This window comes from Gadus chalcogrammus, chromosome 16, assembly GCF_026213295.1.
Source record: "Gadus chalcogrammus isolate NIFS_2021 chromosome 16, NIFS_Gcha_1.0, whole genome shotgun sequence".
Lineage (NCBI taxonomy): Eukaryota > Metazoa > Chordata > Actinopteri > Gadiformes > Gadidae > Gadus > Gadus chalcogrammus.
The window spans coordinates 34807056-34829250 of NC_079427.1; the positions used below are offsets into that span (position 1 = coordinate 34807056).

General features: G+C 41.7%; 2 protein-coding genes across 3 annotated transcripts; both read right to left on the reverse strand.

Annotated features, from left to right (window-relative positions):
- Positions 1-756: 756 nt before the first annotated feature.
- LOC130405912 (uncharacterized) lies at positions 757-8175 on the reverse strand. The gene has a single exon (XM_056611220.1). It carries the CDS (start codon positions 8092-8094, stop codon positions 1060-1062), a length of 7035 nt encoding a protein of 2344 aa, XP_056467195.1. The 5' UTR covers positions 8095-8175; the 3' UTR covers positions 757-1059.
- A 35-nt stretch (positions 8176-8210) lies between these two features.
- Positions 8211-21038, reverse strand: LOC130405913 (uncharacterized). 2 transcript variants are annotated; one of them, XR_008904383.1, is made up of 17 exons: positions 17951-21038; positions 17106-17192; positions 12689-12722; positions 12078-12171; positions 11825-11928; positions 11455-11727; positions 11268-11361; positions 11062-11129; positions 10730-10957; positions 10564-10647; positions 10310-10444; positions 10079-10141; positions 9759-9932; positions 9521-9598; positions 9161-9301; positions 8479-8811; positions 8211-8247 (listed from the first exon to the last, which is right to left on the reverse strand). XR_008904383.1 is itself a non-coding variant. In XM_056611221.1 (17 exons), the coding sequence occupies exons 2-17, from the start codon at positions 17159-17161 to the stop codon at positions 8407-8409; spliced, it is 1827 nt and encodes a 608-aa protein (XP_056467196.1). In that variant the 5' UTR covers positions 17162-17192; positions 17951-21038; the 3' UTR covers positions 8390-8406. The 2 variants fall into 2 exon arrangements, 1 of the variants encoding a protein (XP_056467196.1); XM_056611221.1 differs by lacking the exon at positions 8211-8247 and having other exon boundaries at positions 8390-8541; positions 8746-8811.
- Between the last annotated feature and the right edge of the window lie 1157 nt (positions 21039-22195).

Sequence of the window (22195 nt, forward strand, 5' to 3'; positions counted from 1 at the left end):
GGACCTGGAATACAGACACACTGTTTCCACCTCTCACGACGTGGACGAGGGGTTGGGTTTTGAGAGGCAAATAAATTTGGAAAAATCAAAAAAATTCAAATGGTATTTTAAAGATTGAATAAAAAGGAAACCTAAATCCATGGTTAACATACTACAATGAGGGTACATCATATATATGTGGACTAATACTTACGTAATGTTATCAATGGTTTGTTAATGCGTATTTAACACTATTTAATGTGAAGTAATGATTGGTTAGGCATTAAGTATGCTTAGTTAACTATACTTACCATAGTATTAACTAAGCCTAACAGTTAGTTTTACTTAGTTAATGCTAAGATAAGTATTAACTAAGTAAAAGTAACTGTAATTCTTAGTTAATGCTAAGATAAGTATTAACTAAGCATTACAGTTAGTTTCACTTGGTTGATGCTTAGATTAGCATTAACTAAGGATAACAGTTAGTTTGACTTAGTTAATGCTAATCAAGCATTACGCAAGTATTTAGAAATGGTTAGTTAGCTATGAGTTATTAACTAAGCATTAACAAATAGCTTATCTATGTACCCTTATTGTAAATTGTAAGTTATAGATGAATAGGGAAAAAATGCTGAAAAGGGCCAAAATAGCTATGGCTTTTATTAGAGGGGCAAATAAAAAAAAAATAAAAAAAAAATGGGGAGTAAATGTAAAGTTAAAATCCAAAAAGTAAAAAATGGATAATATGTATTATTTATTAGAAAAAATTGAAAAAAAAAAAAGTATAATTGATAATATTTATTATTGATTAGAAAAAATAGAAAAGACAAAGACAAAACATTTAAATCATTGGGTAGTGCTAAAAAAAAACCCATATCTATGGCTTTCATTAGAGGGGCAAATCCATAAAAAAATTATGGGGAGAAAATTCATGATTTATTAGAAAAAATAGAAAATGTAAAAAAATAAAAAATATATAATATTTAATATTTATTATTTATTTGAATAAATAGAAAAGACAGACAAAACATTTCAAATATTGGGTAGTGCTAAAACCTGCGAGCTAAACGAGCTAACCAGTTACAGAAGGAAATCTAAACAGAGGCACTCATGATCGGAGTAGTAGGTGGACAGAATTTGCACTTTGATATCAGTGGGACTAATGTCACGAATGTAAACGTGATCAATTGTTGTGTCGTTTTCTGTTGTTGGCGAAGAGACAATTTGGGTGTAACCTTGTTGTTGCATGAAATTTTCTGCAGATTTAGAAACAAGGGCATTGTCGTTGAAGTCACCCATAATTACCTTTCCTCCTGAAAGTTGGTTAAATTGTTGCATTACCAAAGCGAGATTTTGTTTGAATAAGGCGAGTTGATATGATGGCGGTTTGTACAGCACAATGAAATTGTAATTCAAAGGCTGAACATTAAACATGATGGCTTCCAAGTCACTGCACGGCATGTGTATAATGTTACAAGTGATGTGGTCTTTGTGATAGTAGCCCACACCACCGTGCCGTTTGTTTACCAAGTCTTGGAATTGGGTCATGTTATGGTAGGATTGGGACCGGAGTTTGTGATTAAAAGTCCAACCTGGCATTTCAATGGAACTGACTGATGTGCTTTGCTCCAGCCATGTTTCTGTCACGCAAATGATGTCAGCACTCAAGATTCTCTGGTCATGTTTAAGGTCTTCCATGTGTTGACATAGACCTTGAATGTTGTGGAGGCATATTTTGAGGGTTGAAGTTATTTCTGCTGGTGGAGTTGCAATGAATGGTTCCATTTTTTGCAGGGAAATGTCGATGTCTGGTTTCGAATAGAAGGCTTTGGCTGCGTAGTCTTGAATGATAAGGTTTTCCTCACACGTTACTCGGCTTAATGCTACATATGCTTGGCCAGCTGCAAATATCCTTTTAAGGGACACTACAGCTCTTTCTAAAGTTAAACCTTGAACTTTGTGTATGGTACAGGCCCATGCTAGGCGTAACGGGTATTGGCGTCTAGATCCACCAGTCATTACTTTGTCTTCCACAGCATCTATGGGTGTTGCTTGTTGAAATTGAGGCTCAAAGCATATAGACCTACTCCTCAGTTTCCTGCCGATTGTGTCATTGTCAAACTTAACCAAAATGGTTTTGGGAAACTGAACGTTCCCTTCGAAGGTGATTTTGCAAACGGTACCGAATACACCATTGACCAATCCATCTGACAGATCTATATTTTTGATGAGCATTACGCGAGCTGATGGACCAACGATTAACGTTCTGCTTAAACATGTCTGACTATCAAATTTTGGATTATTTTTTCTTGTTACTTGTCCTGTGGTAGGGTTTCTCTGAGAATCTTGAGCTTTAATTTGCACCAAATCCGTACACGTCTTGTGTAACATGGCGGTGTTATGGGCTGCCACTTCATCGTTTGTGGCGAAAATGTGAAGGTCCTGTGTCAGTTCCCCCTCGCCGGTCTCGCGTTGTCTTAGCAAGACTTCATCTCGCTGGTAAAGATTGTCTCCTTTTCTGTGTTTTCTAAGACGATTTAATGTTTCAGCAAACTCTTTGTTTTTTTGTCGCATTATCTTTGTCAACTCAATGTGAGTGAAATGATTGTTCCACAGATCGGTCACCAATTGCTCGTGGTAAAGAGGTGTCCCCTTTACAGGGCCGAGCTGGAAGAAGTCACCAACTGCCATGATTGATACATTCCCAAACAATGCATAATCTCCTTGTTGCTTTATTTGTCGTAGTCTGCCATGGACATACGTCAGGATTTTATGATCAACCATACTCACCTCGTCCAAAATGAGTATTTGTAAGTCTTTCATGGTGGCTCTTAACGAATTGATTCTTTCATCTCCTAGAGGTTGATATGGCAGTTTGGCAGTGGTAGTAATAGCAAAGGTGCTGTGTATTGTGCTTCCGTTGATATTATATGCTGCTACTCCTGTAGGAGCAGCTAGCAAAACATGAGTGTCGTCTGGATTAATGGACATTCTTGCAAAGAGTCTGCATGACTCGTAGTACACAGCTTTAATCAGGTGCGACTTTCCCGTGCCTGCTCCCCCTGAAATGAATACGCGAAACGGGTCTGGGTTTTTGCCATTGATTTTGTCAAGGCACCATGCGCGGATTTTGTAAAAAATTTGAGTCTGTTGTTCGTTTAACGTGCGCATAATGGACAGACCTTCAGCTCTTTGTATCGAGTGTGTGGGAAATTCTTTAGACAGCGTTGCCTTTGCGTCCGACTGCAAGTCCGGTATGGCTTCTCTTTCATTGTGATTTGTGTCGTTGTTGTTAGACATCTCCTCCTGACATTCTAATCGCTCCAACTCAGATTCAGGGCAAAGGTCTGCCCATGCCTCGTCGTGAGCCCCGCGGTGCCCTGCAACCTCTTGGCATCTGTCGAGCTCATCTGCATCTACTTCAAACAGGGATCTATTGAAATCTACAACTTCCTTAACACTTTGCGTTGTATTGCTGCTGTTAGTGATGGAACCGGTCCTGTAAAACTGCTCATAACTGTTGTACGGTGGAGGTTTTAACTCATCTGTTGAATAATGAGGCAAAAACAATTGTAGCAAACTGTGGTAGTGTTTTTCTGGATATTTGGTTTGTGAGAAACGAGCGTATTTAGCAACAGCATCAGGTCCCCTAGTTCTCATCTTAACAAAGCCAGTGTTATTTTCCAGTTTAACAGAGCCCTGGCTGTGCTGCTCTTTCCCGTACAGAACTCTGTATTTTGAAGCAAATGTGGCTATACAAATATCATGAAAAATTGCGCCCTGGGGGCGGTTTTTATAGCGGTCCGTTATGCTCGTCATCCATATCGAGTCTGTTGATGTGTCATCCTGTTCTGCTTTGCTTTGAATGACACTGAGAGGAAAACTCATTCTGACGGTATTTTCACCAGTAGGGATAAATGTGACCAGTCTTGAGCATTCGTTGAGATGCATGTTTGTAACTCGATAAACACTTTCTTGAGCTGAGACCTCGCGATTGTGGAGAAAGACACTTCCCAACTTATTGAGTGTTTGTTTTGCATCTAAATTTCCATGTTTTTTCATTTCATTTTGAGTATGTTGTAACAATAAGCCCATGTCTTGTTCTGCTTTTGAGATGTAGGATATTATGTATACTACACAAGCAAAAGCATCACAGACATATTGTATGTCCATGTTGGCATCCCAGCAACGCAAAAGGTCTTTGTTGTATTGATTAACGTAAACATCTGATGGGTTGCGTTTGTGTACAACCGCGTTTTTATTGGTTGTCAATCGGTAGGCATTTTCAAACATTTCCTGGGTGATGTTAATGGAAGCAAATAGCTGATCCACAGTGTCGAAGGTTAGGTCTGGACTTGAAAGAGCATGTTTGACCCTTGTCATGACACTTTTAGCCACCTCTTTTTCTTTTCGCATTTCTAATATAGAGACGTCTATCGGATCAGCGTCTGTTACCTCCTGGTCCTCGTCTGTTTTACTTCTACAAAGAAAGGTGTGGTTGCTTGGAGGACGTGGAAAGTTAAATCTGCATGTTGTGCCTTTTTTCCTACAACTCTTTGAGTGCTTGGAGCTGTGTTTTTGAACGCTGGAAACAACTTCATGCAATGCGTCGGTTGCTGGCGGGAGTTCACAACTGATGTATTTATCAATAAATTGTGTGACTTCTTGGTCTGTGTTTTTGCCTATTTTCGGTGCATTTTCTACCCAGAACAGACAATGAGTATGGGGTGAGCCGCGTTGTTGGAATTCAACTCTAAAAAATGTGTCGATAACTTTACCAATGGGGTTAGCTGGTGACTTGATGACGTCATTTAGGAAAGTCTGAAACCTGTGTTGGAACATTCTTGCCGCGGTAACCGGATTAGTTTTGAGTAAATTGCACCTCTGTGACCAGTCCAGGTCGTTGACATTTCCCTGTATTTTCTGTAGTCTCATGAAAACATCGATGAGTTCAGTCCAGCGTAAATCCGCACATGAAAATGAACAGAACCAAGTAGGGACACCAAGCTGACGAACCATAGCAAATAGATTTTTCTGTACACCTTGCCAAAAAACTGGAGTCCCTCGGATCGGTTGAAGGAACTTGTAACCGAGATCGGTTTTTAAGACATTACTTACATAGTCTTTGTTTGAAAGCATGGCGGAAGTTATAGCCAATGATTCCCCTGCATGGTAACCTTTTCTCAATGCTATGGACACCTTGGAAACAACCTGATTGACCTCAGATAAATATTGAGCATAGAAAATGTAGTCCAAGTTGCTGCTAAACCTCCCATCAGCATTTAGGATTCGTGTGTTGATGTATCTACTGAGAGTGAGCCTGTGGGGCCGTGCATCATGGAATGTACCTGTCCCTTTGGGGAAAAGAGTTGGGAAACATTTTGCTTCATTGCCCTTATCGGTCAGCAGCCTAACAGGACTGTTGCCCTCAGCTGGAGCTATTGATAAAACACTTTCGAAATGCTGATCAAATATTTCCTGTGCGATATCAATTGGTTGCAAACATGTGTCCAAGAGTAACCCGTGTGTTTGAGTTTCATATATGTGGTCAGCTTCTTCATCATCCGACACCTGGTCTGATTGAGTTGTAATGTCACTGCTTTCAGGTGCAGATGGAGTGTCATTAACTGTGTTGCATTCTTTCAAAACAGAACATGCATCTTCTGGCAAGGGATTTTCCCATTCTGCGTTAAAGTCTATGTCCTTATACCATTTATTCATGTCCTTTAAACATGCTATCGCATTTTGGATTTTTTGAGTGTGCACATATTGATACTGATAATGCCCCTTATAAGTAAGTTTTCTTTTCAGTTTTATTCGGATCATTAAATCTTGATTTTCTAGCCTTGGGAGAACCGAAGTGACTACATCGCTGTTTGATGGAACGCAAGTCACCGGCCCATGGACAGAATTCTGAGAACCTCGTGGCAATGCCACAAGTCGCATAAAGGGAATATTCAATGCGCACAGGTGTTGTTCTAATGAGTTCAGTGTGCCTAATTCGTCAGGAATTGGATCCAATGCCATATTGTTCATAGCGCTCTCCTGGGGAACCTTACCACTGAGTAACTTGGAGTTGCAACTGAAACATATCCACAATTTCCCAGCAACTGTCTGTTTTAGTGTGCATGGCGATAAACATGCGTTATTACATTGATGGAGATATGTTGTAGTAATGCATTGTTTTGCAATTGCTGACACGGTTGAAGCTTTGGATTCATATGAAGTTATGTCACATAATCTAACTTGCTTACGGAACAATAATCTGTGACATACACAACAAACATGTTCTGGTCCATGTTTGACCTCTTCTTGGAAGAGTTCAATTACATAGTCGATATTATGTTTTAAGAGGGTTAGATTAAGTCTCTTTTGACAGTTTCTTTCAATTAAAGAGGGTTTATAAGCCGGATCTTCTCTGTATTTGATTACAATTCTTTGTTTCACCTGGTTACGATGGGCAGGATTATTAGCATATTTTTCAATACTGCTGTTTTTTACTTTTTCTTTGAACGTTTCATTATTAGCATATCTTTCGATACTGCTGTTTTTTAATTTTGCTTGATATTGTTCATCACAATTATATCTTTGTTGTGATTTTACCTTTCTATCTTGCCTATATTCTGCGTTTCCAGCATATGTTTTCTTTATTCTTACATTATATACTTTATCTGTAATTTTTTTACGTGGTGAAACAAGGTCTGCATTGGACATTTTGTGCGACATTTCACAGAAGCTAGTTAAACTAAAGCATGCATGAGAGGTTTTTTCTTTGACACATGCAATAGGTTCATAATGGCTTTCATTGCAGTGTTTCAGATATATGGCTTTTCTTGAAATCGGCTCAATGTTCGCCGTAAACGTAAACCATTTCTGTTGACTGTATGTGTAAATATCAACACAGAGCAAATCAGCAGAACCTTGTATTTCCAACTCTGTTGCCCAAGATCCAACATATTTCATTTTTGAGTCCCTGAGATATTGCTCCACAGAAGCAAATTGTTGTCTTAGACAAGTAATGTAATGAAGTGGATTATTTGAGATGTGATTCACTACAGCCTTTCGAAAGGCCTTGTGATGTGACTCACAACCACTAATTACAGACGAAAGAGAACGAAAGAAACAATTACCGTCACCTTCAATGGTTGTTGTTTTGCATGGTTCAGGCTGTGCCATATCGAAGGTTTGTACAACAATATTTTGATCTAAACTTGGTACAATATTCAGTTTGTTGCAGATCCTGTTTTTTTCCCTTAATGTCAATCCAGTAAATATTATATTGGGCCTATCCGTTACAGAAATTAAACAGACGGATGCACCCTCTGTGTGAATTGGAGGAACACTGTCAATGTTTACAGTTGTGTCACATGTAGAAATGTTTGCTACAGGCTGCACAGTTTCAAGGGAAAAAGACGTGTTTACTGCAAGGGAATTTCTATCTGTTACCGAAAGGACACAGAGATCAGAGTCACTGTCTGTGTCCAAAGTACCGTCATGTGCCAAAGTGCTGGCTTCAGGCTGTGCAGTTAAAGCAGTAAATGGTGAGTTTACCTCAACAGCTTTCACACCAGTGACTTCAAACACCTTGTTTGGGATATCAAAAGCATGTGGATGATTTTGATATAAGGAATTGACAAGGTTCTCAATATGGTTATATAACTCATACACAGTAGCATAGTGCGCTACTATGCTGGTTCCATCCGGTGCAACGGAACCCCAAGTACTACGAGAATGAGGATCGAAAACTGCAAAAGCAGTTCCGACCTTGAAAACGGCACAGACACTTTCTTGGATGTTGAGCAAGCATGTGTCTGTCTGCAGCAGTGTCCTCTGAATAGCCTCTTCTAAAGGCATGGCTATGTTTTGCATAGAAGCGTCATAATCATCCTTTCGATCAAGACTTCCAGTGAGTGTATCAAAATATTCCAAACTAAATAATTTATTGTTGAATTTGCAGTGTCTGGGTAACTCGGAAATGAAAATATGCCCACTGGTTTTGGCTGCGCTGATTTCCTTATTTTCTAGCATAGATGTGTACAAGCCATTACCTTGTTTTAGAATATGATGAATGTTCTTTTTTTTCCATTTGAGAACGCTTTGGGTGGTGTGGGTCATAATCGCCGCTATGCCATTTGTAGCACACTGCTTACCTGCATTTTCCCCGAATATGTGGCTGCTCTGGTCAAACGATCCTTGAAGACACCCAGGGTTGTCATAAGTCACATGACTTGATGTAGCAGCTCTGGCAGGTGCAAAATCACAGGGTGCCTAAAAACACAACAGTAGTTCAATCAAAAAGGAGTGTAACCAATAGTTTATATCGAAATTAACAAGGAATTCATAAAAAGGCTAGGAATCAATCAGCTGTAGTTCATGGCTGTGTATAATGGGAAAACGGAATTGTACATGATATTAACATTACTTTAACTAATTTCCAAGATCTAATAAATGCCAGGAAAACTCAAAAGGAACAGGGAATAACATGTTAAAAATAAGTACCTTCTGATTGCCAAGTGTTACATGAGGATCTTCAAGCTGGCCATTGTCCTCAGGCGGGCTCTGCTGAAATGACAATTCAGTGTTTTTAAAAGCATGTTGGTTCCCAGTAAGTAATTTGAAAATGTACATAGTATAGGCAAATTAGTCAGAACTGCACACTTACACCATATCAATGTTTTAAAAGAATAAACACATCAAAACAAAATGGGTCTCTTAAGCTGTGGCTTTTCCCGTTGGTATACAATTTTTCCACTAGTAATTACATACCTGCTGACTGCTCGCAGTGACCTCAGGTGCTGGTTCAAACGGCTCACGGTCCTCAATGTGTGTCATCTGCAATCACAAACATTACGAATGTTAAAAAATTGAGGTTTACCCCTACATGCAAACTCATAAGTCATAGAAAAGGGGACATTTAGTGTATTGTGGTGAACAGAATTAAGGACAAAGAAAACTTTTATTTCAGTTCAGTTTAAAAAATTAAAATGAGCACAACAAGTTCATCAGCCAACCTTCTTGACATTTCCAATTCATAGTGTGTAGATATTACCAAGAACATGATAAAAACAGTTAAACTATGTTGATTGTAATTATGAAGTAAAAATGTAAATGTTACTAGATACTGATCCTGGAACAGATTGATTGCTTATTTGCAAATCATTTTTTATATTGTTGTCATTACCTTGGTTGAACATCCCAAGAAGCTGGTCTCATTGGCTGTTGGTTTATCAGCCTGGGCCATCCCAACTTTTGGACCCCAAGGTGTTGGCTCCTCTTGTTTTCTCTGTCCAGAGACAACCCGAGCAGCTGGCTGGTTCACCTTCTACAATGAGTTAAGGGAGCAAAATTATCATGAGACATACAATTGTATGAAAATTGAAAAGTGGGCAGTTCAAAGAACTTACTGCTAATGTAGTTTATTTAAAACAGTAACAAACATAGTGTTGTGCACGCCTGTATTTTGTGGCGCTACATACAAATTTAACAACAAAACCCAAACATTAAATTATTACAAGATGCTCTTTTTCCCCCATTCCTTTACCTCACAAAACTCTGTTTGAAGAAGCGGCCACTCATCAACACACAGAGTCTTGTCATCCCCCTCCTCCGGTTGAGCAAACTGCAATGACATAGAAAGAATTATATGTACATTACAATTGAGAAATGGAAACACAAAACTACACTTTCTTAAAGGGTACTTAGAGAAAAAATCTAAAGAATAGAGAACCGCACTCTATTCACTGAATGTGTGTAATCATCACATGTTGTATGCAAATTACCTTGCTCGAAGGCACAAAGACGCTGCCCTCCAGAGTGGCTGGTACAGCAGCTTCTGGAACAGGTCGAGGAGGAGGTACGCCCTCCAGAGTAGCTGGTACAGCAGCTTCTGGAACAGGTCGAGGGGGAGGTACCAGCTTCGAAGGTTTGGCAATCCTTGCTGGAGTTTGAAGTGCCTGGAAAATAATTGTAAATCATTGGCAAAACAATACCTACACAGAGAATGTTGGACTATCTCTTGTGTTAAAGGCGAAATCAGAAAATAGTTGTTCCTGTGTTTCAACCAAAAAACAAATACATATTTCACTGAGAAATTACCAACCTCAAGGCGGGCCTTCTTTCCTTTGGAGACCACAGCCGTGGTTCCATGTGCCACCTTCCGTTTCTATCATAATGGAAGAGAACGGAAATGATAACAGTTAATGAAATATAACACTTTTATTATCAATGCAACTATCTGTACCAAACAATGTAAAGCTTGTCATATAGGATTACAGGCGCTATTAATATGTATGCACTCACAAACAGTTAATATTAAAATCACACAAATTACCTTTGAGCGATTCCCCATGGGGACGTCAAGGTTGGATGGAACAATGCGATCCATTGCAGCCAACTTGTCAGTGCTAAACCGGATAGGGTTTAGCACGACAAAGCACTCCCTCAGGACCAGAGGAGGCACACAAACCTAGAAATAAAAAACAGAATTGAGACATTGACCATTTGCCTTGTCTTATAGGAATAGCATTTAAATGAAACAACAAATGTACGCATCATTACGGTTTAATTTCCTATCAGCTATCATACCAATGTACAAACCTCATGAGGAAGGATCCGCACGGAAGACTGATCCCAGTCCTCAGGCGCATCCCAGGACTCAGGTTGGCTGCGCTATAAACACATAGGGGGAATTAGTATTCAATAAATGTGGCCTAACTAAAACTAAAGCTCTTCAAAATTGTATAACTTTTACCTTTCCGCGACGTCCGACGACAGTTTCCTTGAAGGGGTCAAGGGGACGTGGACGTGAAACCTCTCCCTTCACAACCACGGTGGTAGCAAAGGGTCTCACAGTCGGGGGTGACTTGGGAGGAGACACAGGCGGAGGTGTAACAGGCAGAGGTGACTGTAGCTGCAGAAAGGAGAAGTGCCACAGAAGCTTCGCGAGAAGCGGCATCCCCAGATCGTCACTCAGGTGGATCTATTATAATGAGAAGCACGGGTTATTATTGAAATAAACTGCTTTTGACATATAAAAATGACATTACATGAATTTCTCACGTGCCAAGTTATAACACGACTTACCCCATCACGAATCCACAAGGCACGTGAGTCCAGCGGAAAGCGGTCAGCTGTGACGCAGTACTTTACATCTGCAGAAGAAAACAAATATTAAACCATACACTATATACATATTTTGCACGTGGTACCAAGAGGTGGTGTTGATACACTAAAAGCTTTCCTACAAAGATATTCTATACTGACATTATCTCTTAATCATTTTTACATACCGTTCTTTGCTGCAACGCGACGAAACTCCTCTCGAAGGAATTGTTGCGGTGCCAATTCACTCGCCAGCCGGGGAGGGAAATCGAGCACAAACACCTGATCCGCACAAAAGTTTTGGATTACACACTATACAATTCTGTTAAATAGTCTGCCTTGAAAATACACTTTATTTTGTAACACAAAAACTACCTTAGGCCATCGACTACGGGCAGCTCTCAGAAGTCCATCGAAGGCAACTCCAGCCGCTTCGATGCCGGGCGTCGCCGTGAGGTTGTTGCTTGGAGCCAGCAAGCAAACGATGTCGGGGGTTCTGGGGATGTCTGCGTTCAGCAACTCAGTGCGGAGCTCAGCGGCAGACGCCCCAGGCGTAGACAGGAACCCAAACGAAAGGCAACCGTCTGGCATCCTCACGTAACGGTCAACCAACGCACGCAGATGCGAGTCGCCCACAAACAGCACAAACTATAAATAAGGACAAATAAAAAGTTGTCATTCCACTCCAAACATATTCCACAGCTAAATTATACATTATATTCTGAAAGGACTTTGACAAGTTTACCTGCTTATCTGGAGACTCAGGAGGGAGATCCAATCGGTTGAACTTCCCAGTGTGGGCAGAGACAGGCCAAGGCTTGACACGGTGACGAGCTCCAGTGCCATGCACTAATAAAAAGACAAATTCAACACAAAACTAAAATGAATAACTTATCTCGAGCTGTTGATCTAAAAGTCAAACATCACACATTCATGCAATAGAATTCTGAGGAATATAAATGAGTTGAAAACATTATTGTATCTTTACGACTACATACCAGGGAGGAAGCCTCTAGCCAGAGTCGTTGCCATCGGAAGAATCCTCCTCATCTTCGACTTGGCTGCAGCCGAAGCACGCGAGGCACGAGGCATCTAATGATTTCACAATAAGAAAAATAGAATGCTTCAAAATAGGTACCAGATTTCCCTTTACAAATATACATCAAGAAAGGCTGCATGTTGAAAACCCCACCCTGTACAGAGATGTATTTATGTAATTATAACCATGTGTTTTCATATGAAATGAACATTAAACAGAACAGATAGGTGCAATAAATACACACGCACAAGGTGTTCATGAGAAATCAATATATGGGCTAAAGCACAGCATTTAAAACACATTGCATATGGTTGACAGAGGTAGAATTTAGACTGTTGGGCGGATGTGTGCGTGTAAAAAGGAAATGTAACACGACATTGCAGCATTTAAAATTTCCTAATCACAGCCAACTTATAAAGCTTTCATCCAAGGACAAATTTAAAGCCAAATATTTGCATAGAATGACATAGGCAGTACAGAAACCATTTTCCGAAAAAAATCTATTAATAGACAACTAAAATGCTAATTCAGTCAAAACCCAACCACTAAGTAACATAACCAGCACCTCACCTTGAGTTGATCGGCGGACGATCTCCCGTTTCTCCTTTCAACACATAACAACAGACCTACCTTGCTTAGACAATCTGAAAATCAGTATACAGACACACACATGACACAGCCCCAGACACACACACACAGACACACACGACACAGCACCCCTCACACACACGACACAGCCCCAGACAGACACACATGACACAGCCCCCCACACACACCTAGACACACAGACACACACCTAGACACACAGACACACACACCTAGACAGACAGACACACAGACACAGACACCTAGACAGACACAGACAGACAGACACACACCTAGACAGACACAGACAGACAGACAGACACACACCTAGACAGACACAGACAGACAGACACACACACACCTAGACAGACAGACAGACAGACAGACACACCTAGACAGACAGACAGACACTCACACACACCTAGACAGACAGACACACTCACACACACCTAGACAGACAGACACACACACACCAAGACAGACACACACACCTAGACAGACACAGACAGACAGACACACTCACCTAGACAGACACAGACAGACAGACACACACCTAGACAGACACAGACAGACAGACACACACACCTAGACAGACACAGACAGACAGACAGACAGACACACACACACACCTAGACAGACACAGACAGACAGACACAGACAGACACACACACCTAGACAGACACAGACACACACACACACACCTAGACAGACAGACAGACACACACCTAGACAGACAACACACACCTAGACAGACACACACACACACACGCACACCTAGACAGACATACACACACACACACCTAGACAGACAGACAGACAGACAGACAGACAGACAGACAGACAGACACACACACCTAGACAGACAGACACACACACACACCTAGACAGACAGACACACACACACACCTAGACAGACAGACACACACACACACCTAGACAGACAGACACACACACACACCTAGACAGACAGACACACACACACCTAGACAGACAGACACAGACACACCTAGACAGACACACACACACACACACGCACACCTAGACAGACACACACACACCTAGACAGACAGACAGACAGACAGACAGACAGACAGACACACACACACACCTAGACAGACAGACACACACACACACCTAGACAGACAGACACACACACACACCTAGACAGACAGACACACACACACACCTAGACAGACAGACACACACACACACACCTAGACAGACAGACACACACACACCTAGACAGACAGACACAGACACACCTAGACAGACAGACACACACACACCTAGACAGACAGATAGACACACACACACACCTAGACAGACACACACACACACACACACCTAGACAGACAGACACACACACACACCTAGACAGACAGACAGACACACACACACACCTAGACAGACAACACACACCTAGACAGACACACACACACACACACACACACACACACCTAGACAGACATACACACACACACACACCTAGACAGACAGACAGACAGACAGACAGACAGACAGACAGACAGACACACACACACACCTAGACAGACAGACACACACACACACCTAGACAGACAGACAGACACACACACACACCTAGACAGACAGACACACACACACACACACCTAGACAGACAGACACACACACACCTAGACAGACAGACACACACACACCTAGACAGACAGACACACACACCTAGACAGACAGACACACACACACACCTAGACAGACATACACACACACACCTAGACAGACAGACACACACCTAGACACACACACCTAGACACACACACCTAGACACACACACCTAGACAGACACACACACCTAGACACACACACCTAGACAGACACACACACACACACCTAGACAGACACACACACACACACCTAGACAGACACACACACACACACACACCTAGACAGACACACACACACACACACCTAGACAGACACACACACACACACACACACACACCCCTAGACAGACACACACACACACACCTAGACAGACACACACACACCTAGACAGACACACTGTTACGGAGGCGGGGGGACGTAACACACCGAACACACACCTAGACAGACACAAACACACACACACACACATAGACAGACACAAACACACACACACACACCTAGACAGACACACACACACACCTAGACAGACACACACACACACCTAGACAGACACACACACACACACACACACACACATAGACAGACAGACACAGACACACCTAGACAGACACACACACACACACACGCACACCTAGACAGACACACACACACCTAGACAGACAGACAGACAGACAGACAGACAGACAGACAGACAGACAGACACACACACACACCTAGACAGACAGACACACACACACACCTAGACAGACAGACACACACACACACCTAGACAGACAGACACACACACACACCTAGACAGACAGACACACACACACCTAGACAGACAGACACAGACACACCTAGACAGACAGACACAGACACACCTAGACAGACAGACACACACACACCTAGACAGACAGATAGACACACACACACACACCTAGACAGACAGACACACACACACACCTAGACAGACAGACACACACACACACCTAGACAGACAGACAGACACACACACACACCTAGACAGACAACACACACCTAGACAGACACACACACACACACACACACCTAGACAGACATACACACACACACACACCTAGACAGACAGACAGACAGACAGACAGACAGACAGACAGACACACACACACCTAGACAGACAGACACACACACACACCTAGACAGACAGACAGACACACACACACACCTAGACAGACAGACAGACACACACACACCTAGACAGACAGACACACACACACCTAGACAGACAGACACACACACACCTAGACAGACAGACACACACACACCTAGACAGACAGACACACACACCTAGACAGACAGACACACACACACACCTAGACAGACAGACACACACACACACCTAGACAGACAGACACACACACACACCTAGACAGACAGACACACACACACACCTAGACAGACAGACACACACACACACACCTAGACAGACAGACACACACACACCTAGACAGACAGACACAGACACACCTAGACAGACAGACACACACACACCTAGACAGACAGATAGACACACACACACACCTAGACAGACACACACACACACACCTAGACAGACAGACAGACACACACACACACACCTAGACAGACAGACAGACACACACACACACCTAGACAGACAACACACACCTAGACAGACACACACACACACACACACACACACACCTAGACAGACATACACACACACACACACACACCTAGACAGACAGACAGACAGACAGACAGACAGACACACACACACACCTAGACAGACAGACACACACACACACACACCTAGACAGACAGACACACACACACACACCTAGACAGACAGACAGACACACACACACACCTAGACAGACAGACAGACACACACACACACACACCTAGACAGACAGACAGACACACACACACACACCTAGACAGACAGACACACACACACACACCTAGACAGACAGACAGACACACACACACACCTAGACAGACAGACACACACACACACACCTAGACACACACACACACACACACACACACCTAGACAGACACACACACACACACACACACACACACACACACACACACACACACACACCTAGACAGACACACACACACCTAGACAGACACACTGTTACGGAGGCGGGGGGACGTAACACACACACACACCTAGACAGACCACACACACCTAGACAGACACACACACACACACACCTAGACAGACCACACACACCTAGACAGACACACACACACACACACACCTAGACAGACACACACCTAGACAGACACACACACACACACACACCTAGACAGACACACACACACACACACACCTAGACAGACACACACACACACACACACACCTAGACAGACACACACACACACACACACACCTAGACAGACACACACACACACACACACCTAGACAGACACACCTAGACAGACACACACAGACAGAGACACACACACCTAGACAGACACACACACACACACCTAGACAGCCAGCCACACACACACACACACACACACCTAGACAGCCACACACACACACACACACACACACACCTAGACAGCCACACACACACACACACACCTAGACAGACACACACACACACACACCTAGACAGACACACACACACAGACACACACACACAGACACACACACACACACACACACACCCTAACCATTTTTCAAAAAAATCTATTGATGGACAACTAAAATGCAAATACAGTCAAAACCCAGCATTAGCAATATAAGGAGCACCTCACCTTGAGTTGAACGACGGACGATCTCCCGTTTCTCCACATGACCAACAGCACAGCATTTAAAACACATTGCATATGGTGGAGTTTAGACTGTTGGGCGGATGTGTGCGTGTAAAAAGTGAATGTAACACGACATTTCAGCATTTAAAACACATTGCACACATACAATCCAAATTTAAAGCCAAATATTTGCATAGACGCGATCCCCTGTAGCATCGCGACATGCTAATTTAGCCGCTACCAAAACAACTACAACGAGGCAGAACTAAGAAACCAATAAATCCGTCAAGATTTCAGCGAGATAAGAGTATTAGCGTTCCAGAAAGCTACCAAAACAACTACAACGAGGCAGAACTAAGAAACCAAACCGTTTGTAAATCCGTCAAGATTTCAGCGGCTACCAAAAGAACTACAACGAGGCAGAACTAAGAAACCAAACCGTTTGCAAATCCGTCAAGATTTCAGCGAGATAAGAGTATTCGCGTTCCAGAAAGCTGCCAAAACAACTACAACGAGGCAGAACTAAGAAACCAAACCGTTTGTAAATCCGTCAAGATTTCAGCGAGATAAGAGTATTAGCGTTCCAGAAAGCTTTTCTGTGGTAAGATGGCTGGCGGCCTAGACGCCGCCGTAGTCCATAGCGCCCCACACAAACTATTACAGTGGGCTTTAATATTTTCTCGTAAATCCTATGCTTGCAATTATTGCATCAAAAGCAAACCTAATACTTTAAACATAATTATCCATTTCATAAGGATATATATCTATGGTCGTGGGTCCCATGCGCGACTTACAAGATGCATACAAAATGGCGGACAAGCATAATTATCCATCTCATAAGGACTTACCTTGACAACGAACTTCTTTGGTTGAACCGCAAAGTTGAAAGACAGAACGTACTCAAATGAATCCGCTCACAATATTAATCCGTGGAAGGGAGAGGAAAAGGGTCTATCTGAACAAAAGATGTCTCAAGAAGAGAAAAACCGATCAGAGTGAGTCTTGCGCCGTTGCTGACGCTAGTCATTCCCTGAGTGTAACTCGCGAAGCACCATGGGAGTACACCACGCCCACACCTGAACCACGCCTGAACAGATATAATCTGAACAGAACTGAACAGAAACATCACTTGCCCTGAGCAATCAAAAGAAATGAATAAATAAAAATAAAAAATATATATACTTAAGGTTAAATTCTCCTAATTAGGTTAGTATCTTTTAGCTAATTTATCAGCAATTTCATTGCCATATATTCCATGGTGGGCTGGAATCCAACAGAACTGAATAACTAAACCGAGGCTTATAATATTTAAAAGAAGATGCTTTACCTCTGTCACCAAATCTTCACGCATTGAATTATCTGTTATAAAACTTAGTATCTACAACCCATCTAAGAGTGGTTATTATTGTGGCCATCTCGATTGAGTATACTGATAAAGTCACCCACTCTATATCTAGCTTTTTTTATTGTAACACTTGGTTCAAATCCTATTTCGTACACATGCAGCCATTGGGACACCATTCTATGATAGCTGATAACCAAGCTCCATATAATACCATAGTAACATAGTAAACGTATGTAGGCCTAAAAAATTCAGTTCAATGTTATTGCTTAAGAAACAGATTCCTTCCAACTAACTATTTACGAAAAATGCAATCAAAAGTCACCCACTCTATATCTAGCTTTTTTTATTGTAACACTTGGTTCAAATCCTATTTCGTACAATCTGAACAGAACTGAACAGAAACATCACTTGCCCTGAGCAATCAAAAGAAATGAATAAATAAAAATAAAAAATATATATACTTAAGGTTAAATTCTCCTAATTAGGTTAGTATCTTTTAGCTAATTTATCAGCAATTTCATTGCCATATATTCCATGGTGGGCTGGAATCCAACAGAACTGAATAACTAAACCGAGGCTTATAATATTTAAAAGAAGATGCTTTACCTCTGTCACCAAATCGTCATGCATTGAATTATCTGTTATAAAACTTAGTATCTACAACCCATCTAAGAGAGGTTATTATTGTGGCCATCTCGATTGAGTATACTGATAAAGTCACCCACTCTATATCTAGCTTTTTTTATTGCAACACTTGGTTCAAATCCTATTTCGTACACATGCAGCCATTGGGACACCATTCTATGATAGCTGATAACCAAGCTCCATATAATACCATAGTAACATAGTAAACGTATGTAGGCCTAAAAAATTCAGTTCAATGTTATTGCTTAAGAAACAGATTCCTTCCAACTAACTATTTACGAAAAATGCAATCAAAAGTCACCCACTCTATATCTAGCTTTTTTTATTGTAACACTTGGTTCAAATCCTATTTCGTACACATGCAGCCATTGGGACACCATTCTATGATAGCTGATAACCAAGCTCCATATAATACCATAGTAACATAGTAAACGTATGTAGGCCTAAAAAATTCAGTTCAATGTTATTGCTTAAGAAACAGATTCCTTCCAACTAACTATTTACGAAAAATGCAATCAAAAGTCACCCACTCTATATCTAGCTTTTTTTATTGTAACACTTGGTTCAAATCCTATTTCGTACACATGCAGCCATTGGGACACCATTCTATGATAGCTGATAACCAAGCTCCATATAATACCATAGTAACATAGTAAACGTATGAAGGCCTAAAAAATTCAGTTCAATGTTATTGCTTAAGAAACAGATTCCTTCCAACTAACTATTTACGAAAAATGCAATCAATAATTTATGTAAAAGTAAATGTTTACATATCGACCAGCAACGAAGTTGGATTAGCCTACCCAAATAATGAATTGTAATACACCAACATTGTCAACTGTCATACATAGCTAACCATAACCCTGTCATACATAGCTATACAAGCAAATGAAAATGAAATACCTACCAACGCAACTGAAATGTTAATATTAGACAATTAACAATATTATGAAAATTACGTAGGTCTCCCATAATCATTCAGGTAATCAATACGTCCATGCCTGTTACAGCTATTTCAATGATATGTGTGTTATATATCCGTGTTCAACGCCATTCATGTTAAGTAAAAGGACAAATCTCAGACTTTGGAAGTTAATGGAGTTAATGGAAGTTAAACCCAACATAAACTGCTAATAAAACTAATGAATCCGCTCACAATAAAACATCTCATATTGTTTATTTATTACACTTCATTTACACAAATTGCCCATGCAAAAAGGAATTATACTTATATACTTATATCTGTGGATGAAAAGGTTTTGATTGTGGGAGCCTCGGTGTGGGAGTTATAGCCTAAAACGCGTTTTCAGAACATTCCATTGGCCAAATAGGAGATGTACAATGTCGTCGTTTTTTGGCGCCGCCCTGTTGGCGAAATTTTCAAAAGACAATTTTCCTTTGCCAAATAACTCCCGCCCACATTAATAATTCTTGGCCATATTTTCTATATAGACTCGGGTTTGCCCCTTGATGGTTTCCCTTGAGTTTGAAGAACATTCCTTTGGCCAATTAGAAGATATACAATTTCCTCGTTTATTGCGCCCCCTTAGGGCGTAATTTTCCGATTTTTTTTAGCAAACGCCGTTAAGGTTAGCACAGACATGTGTGTAAAATTTGGACTTGATCCGATGTCTAATGCTGGATTTTATTTTGATTTTTGATTTTCCACGTAAAACGTAGCTAATAAACCAATATTCAAAACGCAACCGTTTCGTCGACGAAGGTCGGATCAAAAAAGTGACCGAGGATTTCTTTGCGTGTGCGTCTGAAGATGCCATGTGCAAAGTTTTGTGTCAATTGGTCAAGAAATGTGCGAGGAGTAGCGAAAATACAGTTTTGCGGTTTTCGCGATTTAGCGAAAAAAAATTATAGACGCAAATGGGCGTGGCCTATGCCAAAAGATGCAGCAGACTCCAGTGCATCTGTGGGTACAAGTTTTTGGACTGTGGGAGGTTCGATGTGGGAGTTATAGCCCCAAACGCGTATTCCTTGGTATAGCGCCACCTAGGGGCCGGCGTGTCTGGATTTTGTTATCTGAGTAGCGGTGCCGATTCTGGATCTAGTCATGCAATTGGCGCGTGTGCACCATTTACGGTTTGGGCTGTGGTACCACTTCTAAGGCGTACGAAATAATAATAATAACAAGAAGTGTGCATTTCGCCGGCACAACGCGACAAGAAATGTGCATTTCGCCGGCACAACGCGAAGCATGTGTTCAAAACGCTACCCTGTACCTGTGGATACAAAGGATTTGACTGTGGTACGAGTAGCGAGAAGTCAGTGTAGCGTTTTCGCGGCGAAATTTTGTAGAAGATATACAATTTCCTTGTTTATTGCGCCCCCTAATGGCGAAATTTTCCGATATTTTTATCGAACGTCATTAAGGTTAGCACCAACATGTCTGTAAAATTTGGGCTCGATCCGATTTATAATTCTGGATTTCTTCGGATTTTTGACTTTTCACGTCTAATTTAGCTAATAAACAAATATTCAAAACGCTACCGTTTCGTCGTCGAAGGTCGGATCAAAAAAGTGTCTAGGATTTCTTTGCGTGTGCGTCTGAAGATGTCGTGTGCAAAGTTTGGTGGTGATCGGGCGAGAAATGTGGGAGGAGTAGCGAAAAAACAGTTTTGCGGTTTTCGCGATTTAGCGAAAAATATTCATAGACGCAAATGGGCGTGGCCTAGGCCAAAAGATGCAGCAGACTCCAGTGCATCTGTGTGTACACGTTTTTGGACTCTGGGAGGTTCGGTGTGGAAGTTATAGCCCCAAACGCGTATTCCTTGGTATAGCGCCACCTAGGGACCGGCGTGTCTGGATTTTGTTATCTGAGTAGCGGTGCCGATTCTGGATCTAGCCATGCAATTGGCGCGTGTGCACCATTTACGGTTTGGGCTGTGGTACCACTTCTAAGGCGTACGAAATAATAATAATCCTTACAAAAACAATAGGGATCCAACCTGTTGGCTTGGACCCCTAATAAGAAAAATCCCTACAAAAACAATAGGGATCCAACCTGTTGGCTTGGACCCCTAATAAGACTAGAACTGCAAGCAGTTATGCAGGGGTCCAAGAAGTGTGCATTTCGCCGGCACAACGCGAC